General features: G+C 40.9%; 2 protein-coding genes across 2 annotated transcripts in view; both read right to left on the reverse strand.

Annotated features, from left to right (window-relative positions):
- The window catches only part of LOC104163331 (sulfotransferase 6B1-like), a 7,863-nt gene extending 3,829 nt beyond the window's left edge, over positions 1-4,034 (reverse strand). The window contains exons 1-3 of the mRNA XM_009702310.1: positions 4,003-4,034; positions 2,680-2,867; positions 172-317 (exon numbers count right to left, since the gene is read on the reverse strand). Coding sequence (XP_009700612.1) covers positions 172-317; positions 2,680-2,867; positions 4,003-4,034 — 366 coding nt within the window. The remainder of the gene's footprint in view (positions 1-171; positions 318-2,679; positions 2,868-4,002) is intronic.
- Positions 4,035-4,464: 430 nt separating this feature from the next.
- On the reverse strand, positions 4,465-9,648 carry LOC104163332 (sulfotransferase 6B1-like; the record flags this gene model as incomplete). Its single annotated transcript, XM_009702311.1, has 7 exons — positions 4,465-4,595; positions 5,568-5,724; positions 6,248-6,342; positions 7,123-7,249; positions 7,895-7,984; positions 8,838-9,009; positions 9,601-9,648. Coding segments are annotated over 7 exons (820 nt in total), but the record flags the coding sequence as incomplete, so codon positions are not given.
- Positions 9,649-9,891: the final 243 nt, after the last annotated feature.

Raw genomic sequence — 9,891 nt, forward strand, 5'->3', positions numbered from 1 at the left:
TTCTCTGATGCCCTTGTGTTGGGACACCAAGGGCAACAGCACATGCTACTTGTGCAGACCATAGCTGTTGTTAAGGTTCTAGGCTCTCCATTACCTCTGAGATCAGCCATTGTCTTCCATCTGTTACTACCTGTAAGAAGAGCAGTGCCAATATTTTCAGTCCTTGCCAACCTCATATATGCCAGGATCTCCAAATTCGAGACGTGAAAATGTCTCTAGCTTCTTTTCAGCATTTATTCTCTCTTCCATTTCTTCTTCTGTATATTTGGCATCTGTTGATTCCAAATCCCTCACCATTTGGCCAAGCCAGTTTGTTCCTGAAAGGATAAAGACACCAGTAGCACATTCATTCAACTGCACTTTTTCATGTCAACCAGGCTGACAGCATATCCTCTCAAACTGGTTCACATTTGTGAACCAGTTTGGCTCTATGTTGTACTTCAGCCTGTCAAGAGGTGGGTGTGCTGGTTTTGGCTGCGATACAGTTAATTTCCCCATAGTAGCTGGTATGGGTCTATGTTTCGGACTTCTGCTGAAAACAGTGTTGATAAAACTAGGATGTTTTAATTATTGCTGAGCAGTGCTTACATAGTATCAAGCCCTTTTCCGCTTCTCGCACTGCCCCACCAGTGAGCAGGCTGAAGGTGCACAAGAAATTGTAAGGGGAAACAGGTGGGACAGCTGATCCCAACTGACCAAAATAATATTCTATACCATATGATGTCAGGCTCAGCATATAAATCTGGGGGAAGAAGAAGGAAGGAGGGGACGTTGGGAGTGATGGCATTTGTCTTCCCAAGTCACTATTATGCATGATGGAGCCCTGCGTTCCTGGGGATGGCTGAACACCTGCCTGCCGATGGGAACTGGTGAATGAATTCCTTGTTTCCCTTCTTTGCATGCACAGCTTTTGCTTTCCCTATTAAACTGTCTTTATTTCAACCCATGAGTTTTCTCACTTTTAAAGATCTGTTTCTCTCTCCCATCCCACTGGGGGGGGAGTGAGCGAGCGGCTGCGTGGGGCTTAGTTGCCGGCTGGGATTAAACCACGACACTGGGCAATAATTAACAAGGGTATGCCAAAAGCCAACAGGGACAGAGCTGTCAGCCAAACGTTGTGGAGTGCTACTCTGCTCGCTTCAGAAGCACATCCCACCCCGCAGTGGAAACAGAAGCAGACCTCTATTGCTCTTTCCAGCTCTGGCACTTTTTGGTCACCTCAGACTTCTCCCTGTGGAAATGACTGAAGAGCAGTGGACCTCCCAGCACAGGGCCAACTGAGTCATCCCTTGGCTGTTTCTGCTCTCTTTCCACAGTGCTGTCTTTGGGAACACTCTGTTCCCTCCTCCTGACCAGCTTCAGTTTATGATCTCGTTATGATCAACAGTTTGGCTTCATTCCCAGTCCCCAGCTAGGCTTCCCTAACTGGCAGCAGAAGAGATCATCAACCAAACCACCACACCGTCAAGCTCCTATCACCATCTTTGCACCAGGCTTAGCTGTCTTGGCCTCTGCAAACTGGCAAAACTCATGTGTGAAGGACTGAGCTTGGAGAGCCAAGTCTCAGCTTTCATTTAACACCTTCTGGGATGTGTAGGTGGATCCTCACACTTTAAACCATCTCTGCCTGTGTACAGCTCTACAGGCTGCACACAAAGGGGATATAATAAGGATCAACAATTCCTCTTTTTCTGCAAATGACCTAGTAAGGTATTTCTCTAAAGTGAATAAGGAAAAAAAGAAGGAATCTAAAATGCCCATAGTGAAAGAGAGAGAAAATAATCCAAGAGTCCTGGCGGCATTCATGTCTTTCCCTCCATTTAGGTACATGGGAATCACCTGTGTTCTGCAATGCAGTAAGTCTACAGAAACACCAGTTCTTCTGCCCTCATTAGCAGGATATATTCCCTGTATTGCCCTTGCAGCAAGTAGGGTAACAACATACTTTCCTGCGTTAGCTAGAGTGGTCAGAATACCAAGGGATGTGATCATCCTGCTTTACCCAACCCTGGTAAATTCACCACTTGAATACTGTCTGCTCCTGCACTGAAGCACAAGCAACTGTGAGAACCTGGAGAGCGTCTTGCTGAACTTCCATGAAATCACTGGGAGCTGGAGCAAACAAGATGCATAGAAAGGTTTGCTCAGGCTCGAGAAAAAAAAAAAATAAGGCATGGGGTAATCTCACTGCAGTCTTTCACTAACGGAGATTATAATGAAGACAGAGCCAACTCTTCTGAAAATTGGCCAGGAAATGACAAAAGGGGCATATTACAAATTAGAACAAGGGGAAGTCTGACTGCATGGAAGGAAAAAACCAAACAACCAACACCCTGCCCCCCCAGCCCCACCCCCCCCCGAATTCCAAAGAAACACTCTAGTGGGAAAACACTGCAATAGATTTCCAGTGGTGAATCTCCACCTTCAAAGTCTTAAAACTCTTCTGGACAAAGCCTTGAGCAACCAAATCTAACTTTAAGGTTAGGTCTTTCCCCTGCTTTAAGCAGGAGGTTGTATTATTTGACTTCTAGAGATACCTTACAACTTAAATTCATGATCCTATGAAGTCTGATGTCACCATAACCTTTTCTCAGGTATTATTGCTGTGTTAAATGATGATACAAACTTCTGGATTGCAGCATTGTGTACTTGACTACTTATCAAGAAAACAACACTCACCTGTTTTAGGATAGCCTGCTAGAATCACATCGTCGCTCCTGGTTTCAAAGGATTTCAGAGCTTCCAAAGTTTCTGGGCTGCTAAGTATAGCAGGGTATAAAATACCTCTGTGGGAAAACAGCATGTCTTCTGGGGGAAGGTTTTCACTCTGTGAAAAAGAATTTTCCACTATTTCGAGGACTGGAACTCTTTTCAAACAAACAGGCACAGGCTGTCTTTCCACAATGCAGAAAAACTTTATGCAACGTATTAGCAAATCGGATAGGGTGTTCACTCAGGAATGAAGGTACAAGTCACTGATTAACTTTGTTAACTCCTTTCGAAAGTATAGGGCTGGAGACTGACAATAGTGACATGGAGTCTTTGCTGCAGCTGATACTAGGAACAGGAATCTGTTGGGGCAACAACTAATAGCATTCAAAATGTTACATGGAACCAAAGAAAGACCTATAAAGGATATTCCCTGAAACATTTTTAACTGGTGAACAATGCAGTGCAATTTGCAGACTGGACAACCAGCAGTGGGCGTGTGGCTAGTGGATCTCAACCTATCTTGCTATTGACTCCACCAATGGATACACCACCAAGCGTGCAACTTCCTTCCAGGTGGTGGCTCTACCCTGCAGTCGATCACTGTAACGTCATCACTTCAGGTGATACCTCCAGAGCCAAGGACAAGCCATACTTCTCATGATTAAATACTCACATTTGAGACTTTTACTCCACCAAATCCTACAGGAGGGTTACTTTCGTGTGAAGGTCTAATACTTCGGTTCTGCATTAACATGAACCAAATTCTACCTGTGTAACTTCAGTTCTCTTTCTCTCTACATATGTTCATACTTTAATCTTCAGGTGAAATTGTTCTTGATGGGGGAGTTCTGGTATTCTGACTGATGCCTTTTCAGAAGGTAAGGAGTACTGAGATGGAGAAATAAGTACCTCCACAGGTCGTCCCAACAGAGACATGCAATACAGGAAGGCTGAATTACCCTATACAGGGGTCTTTCACTCTTTCTTAAAGGCCCTTGAATATAGTATGGTGACGCAGAATTCACGGACTCTTCACACGACCAATATGATCAGAAGAAAGCCAACTTTATTAGCAAGCCGTAGCCCTTAATATACTGATTGCATTTTCTAAACACGCGATAGCTCAGTCTATGATTGGTGCCATGCATTGTCCACGCGCTCATCTGCTATACATGATTTTCTAAGCATTGCTGTCCACGCGGCTCAACTCCCCGCAACAACTCCTCCCCTATATCCTGCTCCCATGGCCTTGCTTCTCAAGCTTATCTATCTCCTGCCCCACAAGTTTACCTCCCTGCATAACTCTCTGCACTTTCCCACATCTTATCACATTCTCAAAATACCCTCCAGCTCATTGCTAACATAAAATGATTCTACATGAGTTCAGATAGTCACGTAGTCCATATTCAGTGTGTCTGGGTTGCTTACAATATGTCCCTTGTCTTCCCACAGTATGGGTCTTGTTCGCTATACATATATCAAACCCACAGAGAGCCCCACACTGCTGTGCATCACATCCTTGTCTCTTTCTTCATAAATAGATGTTAGACACTTAGTAAACCTATACACAAGCTTAATTAAGCATGAGAAGTTGTCAAATCAAAAGCACAACTGTAAGACCTGGAAGATTGCTTACAGTTACTTACAAAGGATAATTTAAAATTATTTTCCTAGTCTCTCAAAATGCAGAACCATCAAAATAGACCATTTTATTAGAAATATTTTTTCTATCAGTGCTAGTTTAGAAAGTCTTCAGGCTTTACAGTACACTTCATACTTTAACTTTGTTCCCAGTTTAGTTCCTCCTATATGTTCTTCAAATGCTTTGTCCATTTTCTCATTCTGATCTTCAGTGAAAAGGTTCTTCCAGTCAGTTACACCACCTTCAAAGAAGCAAAGAAACTCTTGAAAAACAAGAAATTTTATTATTTTCTATTCTATAGATCTGTCATGCTTGTTCCATTGTACACTAAATGGAGTTGAACCATTTTTCAAGATAAAACTTCACTCATTTTTGCCAGTATAATTCTGTGAAGTCAGTGGAGCTACAGATCTCTGAAACTGCTATAATGCAAAAGAATGTACCTCTTCAGGTGACTGTGTCCAAAAAAGCAGCCTAAAGTCCTGTTTCCCTGTAGCTCTCTAGTCCAGTCAGTTATGACTGACAAGGTAGAAGATTATGAAGGCTTGATTAAGAATCATCTGGCAGGAGGCAGAGCTGGGTTTCTGCTCCCTTGGCAGCTTGAGTTTTTATCCAGTGACTTCTTTAATGTAAAATGCAGAAATAGATCCTGATGGCCAGGTTGGCCCTCTCATGTCTGTGTCCCCTATACTACACTGCAAAAGTAGTTCCCTTTTGTTTCCCCTTCTCTATGTATCTGATTCCTGGAAGCTTGGCTTACTTCTAACCTGTGAGTGTGAACAGTGGGTTCACAGTGGCCCTTTCAGGAGATCCTACACTCTCCTAAAAAGTGTGATCATGCCACCCAGGCACAGTTTGGCCCAGTTTTGCCTGCTCAGGTAAGCCTGCGCTTAAGAATGACTGAAGAATCTGTGATCTTGGCACAGAGATGGAGGAGTTCAGACACATGACAGTTCCACCTTCCTGCCAGTCATCTGTGGGCCTCTAAAATTTGCTCTGTGCAGTTGCTTCTCCTGTACTGGCTGCAGCCTGCTGCCAGCCTTGCTGGGTCTCTTCCTTGCCAGTGCTGTTTGATTAGTCTTCTCAAGCATAACAGTGATAATCTGCTTCATACTAATCTGTAAAGATGTGTGCAAAAAAGAAGCAAAGGATGGGTGGCCCAAGTTCTTGAGACTGTGACATTTCTACCTCTGGACCTCTTGGAGCTTCCTACCTTTGCGAAAGAGAATATGGCCAAGGGTCCCATGGGTCTTGTGACAGTTATTCTTCATTGCTTGGAAGTTGCTCCTCTCTACCACGCTCTGAAGCTCTTCCTCAGTCAGGGAAATCCCAAAGAAAGCAGCTATGTTTTTCACACCCGGGACCGGATTCTGAAAAGAGGAATGTAACATACCACATGACATTCAAACAAATTACACTGCTTTCTGAGGTGTTGGCACTTCCCTACATCTCTCTGCTGGGTACATATATAGACTACTCACAGAGTTCAGTAGAACAACTGGAGTAGTGCATAGTGTTTCTCTTCTCCATAATTATTTCAGAGGAGATAAGAGCTATCTTCCTATAGATCACAAAAGATTGTATGTGATTTACAGTAGAGCAAAATCTACACCATTGAATACATAAAAGCTCCCTCCCCCAAATTTACTGGGGATTTTGATTTACAGGGATTTGGGCTTATATTACAGTTAAAGAGAAAACAAGAATCATTTTCACACACAAAATATTTTAAAGGTTTTTAAGTTTGAATTTCACCTTTCCTTCTCTTAAAACAAGAATTTATCTCATACAGCATCACACAGTTTGAATACACTACATGAATATAATGGTTAATTGGTTTAGGAACAAATGCTCTTTGAAGTATAAAATATTTGTAAGCATTGGTAACCTCACCTCTTTTAGCTCTTCGTAAGTTATTGCCATAACATTTTCATCATCAACATATTTGTTCCATTTGGAAAGATATTCAAAGTAGCATCCCCAGGGCACTAAATAAAACAAAAGAATCCTAAGATGGAGTATAAATGAAGATTAGACAAGCTCCTTAAGAAATAAACCAGTTTTCACTCAAGTTGATCCCTCAGCCATGGGCATTATTAATCATGCCTGTGCCAGAGTTTACCCCCTTCTGTGGGAATTATGGGGGTTTGCTCCAGGCTGTTCTGACATGTGCACATGTCTCAGGCATATGATATAATTTGTAAGTCAGTACGGTAAAACTTGTTAGTATTTCAAGACAGATGTGAGTCCACCAAAGAGCTATCAGTACTCAAACCATCTTGCAGACTCCCTTAATCCAGTTTAAAACTTTTAACTCTCCCTTCTGCTGGCCATGTGATATGCCAAACTGAAGAATTTATGCAATTTTAAACTAGTGGGATTATTTTATTTCTTTTTAAATGCACTAGACTTAGTCCAAATCATTCCTCTGGTCCAATTTGGCACGTGAGTGTTTAGCTGTCTGTGTGGGTACAAGATGATGGACATTGGAGAGGAGGGGTGAAGGGGATCCAAGATACAGATAAAGAGGAACTTCCAGAGAAAATATCGCTTTGTGCAAGTGAAAGAAGTTTGTGGAAGTGCAGTTTTGATAAGAATTTATCCTCAGGCAGTACGACAAGTACTGTAAACTTTAGTTCAGATTTCTAACTTACTGTCTTTTGTACAGTAAACCAAAAAATCCTAGTGAGGCTCATTAACAAAGTGCAAGGTTTTTAGACAAAGTCAAAGTATTGAATAATTGACACAGACAGAAGGATACACTGTACTTCTCTTTGTCATGAAAGCTATGAAGAAATCATCCCAGGTATCATAGGACGGAAGAGGAGGCACGCCATTGGTAAAATGGTAAAAAGATGTAGCTAAATCTTTTGGATTGCGAACAAGCAACAATATCTAGAAAAAATTTAAACATTTTATTTGTAGAGAAAGACATAACAGACTATAGTATGATGAAAACAATAATCTACTTTAAAATTGCAGTTTGGGGAATTTCTAGTATCTTGTACACTACTTGCAGAAGTAGCAATTTCATTTTAAATTCAGAAGGTGAAATATTTCACTTTGCTTCAGTACCTTGTGAAGATAATTGCCTATGATTACTAAAATATTTTTTACAGATTAATCAAATTAATTATGCAGAATCTAAGTACATTTTTGCTTAATACAAGTATCATTCATCATTTAGGTAGTGGGGAAAAATCACTAAACCACAAATTCTCTCTGAAACTTGACACACTGAAGCCTTCACTTGTGGCAACACCATAAAATGCCTCCCATGGGAAGTTGTGTCAAAATACATTTTACTGCTGAAGGATTTGTTCGCTTCCCCCATCTCACTTGCGGAGACTGACACAAAGGTGTGAATAAGGATGAACTGAGATTAAGTGAGATGAACGGCAGTACTTAAACAGGCATGTAGAAATGGCCTAGCCTGGCCATTACGCATAATATTCCGAAAACTGGCAGAAAAATACTAAATTGGCTTTAAAAAAAATCCGTTGGAGTGTTTGCTTTCAAGACATTAAAATCAGCACTCACCTTGGCTTTATTTTTGAAGACAGACCTAGGGAGATTTTCAGGAAGGAGATGAGTACATATAACTCTTCGAGAAGATAATTTTTTCATTCGCTTTAAGAATTGGAAGGAGAAAAGCGGACAGTTCAGTTAGTACAGGTATTGTTTTCATCAGCCATTGACAAAATATTGCCTTGCGAAACTTATCAACAGTTATTGGCTGACAGAAGTACTTCTTTTTTGTGAGTGTTATCCTGGAATCTTACAGGACTGCTCTGAGCAGCTTTAATCTTCAAAAGCCTCTAAGAACGAGAGACTGCAAAAAGATACCCGTTGCTAATTCTCTTCAGGGATAATGAATTTAACATGTTCTGTTAGACAAGGGATCCAATCTAAAGGTAAGATGCAGACTAACTGAGTACATGTGCAAGCTGAAGGATCTCAAGAAGAGAGAGAAGGAAGAGCTAGTAAAAGAGACAAAAGTCAGTGTTTCAGTATTTCAGTATTTGACGTTTCATGAAACTCTTCTTAAATACAAAACATGCTACACTGAATTTTTGCAGTTCTTGCATATCTAATGAGTATGTGCTCCTCTCAAGCCCTCTGAAGTGTCCATTTATCCCTCAGCATTTGGCAATGCAGATGAGATTTATCCTGACCAGATACCACATGCAGAGAAGTGGGAGAGTTCTTATCAAACAGTGGAATATTTCACACACCATACATTCAGTATTTGAATCATAGAATCATAGAATCGTTATGGTTGGAAGAGACCTCAAAGATCATCAAGTCCAACTATATACCCGATGCCACCATGCCCGTTAAACCCACTAAGCCATGTCTTGAAGAATGTTTAAAAAGGAAACAAATAGGGAAACAAGAGCTCCTCACCCTGGGGAGCCCATTCCAATGCCTAACGACTTGAAGCATAACATTCTGACAAATTTCATAAGTATTCTGTGCCCACCTCAAATTTCTCAGTATCCCCAATTTCAAGGTAGGGGAATTCTGTTTCTTCATAATTCACACTGCTTGCTTTATTCTGCATTTCCTTTTCAAATATGCCTGCCAAATCAGTTAAGATTTGAAGTAGCCAGTTTGTGCCTGAAAGGGGAAATATACAGAATTGTTTGTAAAACCTTGAGAATAAACAGAAATGGATTTGTCAGGAAAACCAAGAGGTAGGTAGTACTACCAGGTGAGTTGCCTGGTCTCCTTTCATGTGATATAATCACACCCTACTATCTGGACTATCATCTCTCAGGATCCTACCTTTCTTCTTTATAAGGATACATTTCTGCAACTCGAATGGCTCAGTACATAGTAAATTAACTTGTCTATTGTAAATTAACTAATAAAGGAGAAGAACCACTAAGATTCAAATAGGAAAACAGGCATCAATGTAATAAATTTTTATTGTGACAAATATAAGGGGGACTGGGGTCGTAAACCTGTACCTCAAAACCTAGCATGTTATATATGTTTTCTGACGCACTGCACAGGATTATCTTGGGAGGAAAGATGGGTCACAAAACTTCAACACAGGAGCAGAACTAGATCTGAAAATTGTGCTGTTTGTGCTCATTTTCTTTACCAATAGGCAAAAGTTCTCTAAAGTGACACTTGCTATACTCATTTATTATATTTTTATTCAAAACATAAAAAAGAGCCTGTAGACAACTTCCATCTTTAGTTTACCCTTTCCTAACTTCTGGACACTGGGTTCCTACATCTTCGCCTCTACAGTCTTAATAACTGCATCCTGGTGCATAGCATTTCTTCAAAAAGAAAACATGATGAAAAAGCAAAAACTTTACAATCCTGTCAACTGTGACTATCTAGTGTAAGACAGTGTGAATCCAATTGCTGGAGGAGTGAAACAGCTACATTAAAATGCATACGAGACAAACGTACTCCAAACCTGTAGCTCTGATATGGACAGTATAGGGTGCTTGCAGGCAGCTGGAGCAAAGATGTACGGTAAACTCACAACCCTAGCAAAGATCTCCTCTTGATTTCCC

This window comes from Cariama cristata, unplaced genomic scaffold (genome assembly GCF_000690535.1).
Source record: "Cariama cristata isolate BGI_N322 unplaced genomic scaffold, ASM69053v1 scaffold86, whole genome shotgun sequence".
Lineage (NCBI taxonomy): Eukaryota > Metazoa > Chordata > Aves > Cariamiformes > Cariamidae > Cariama > Cariama cristata.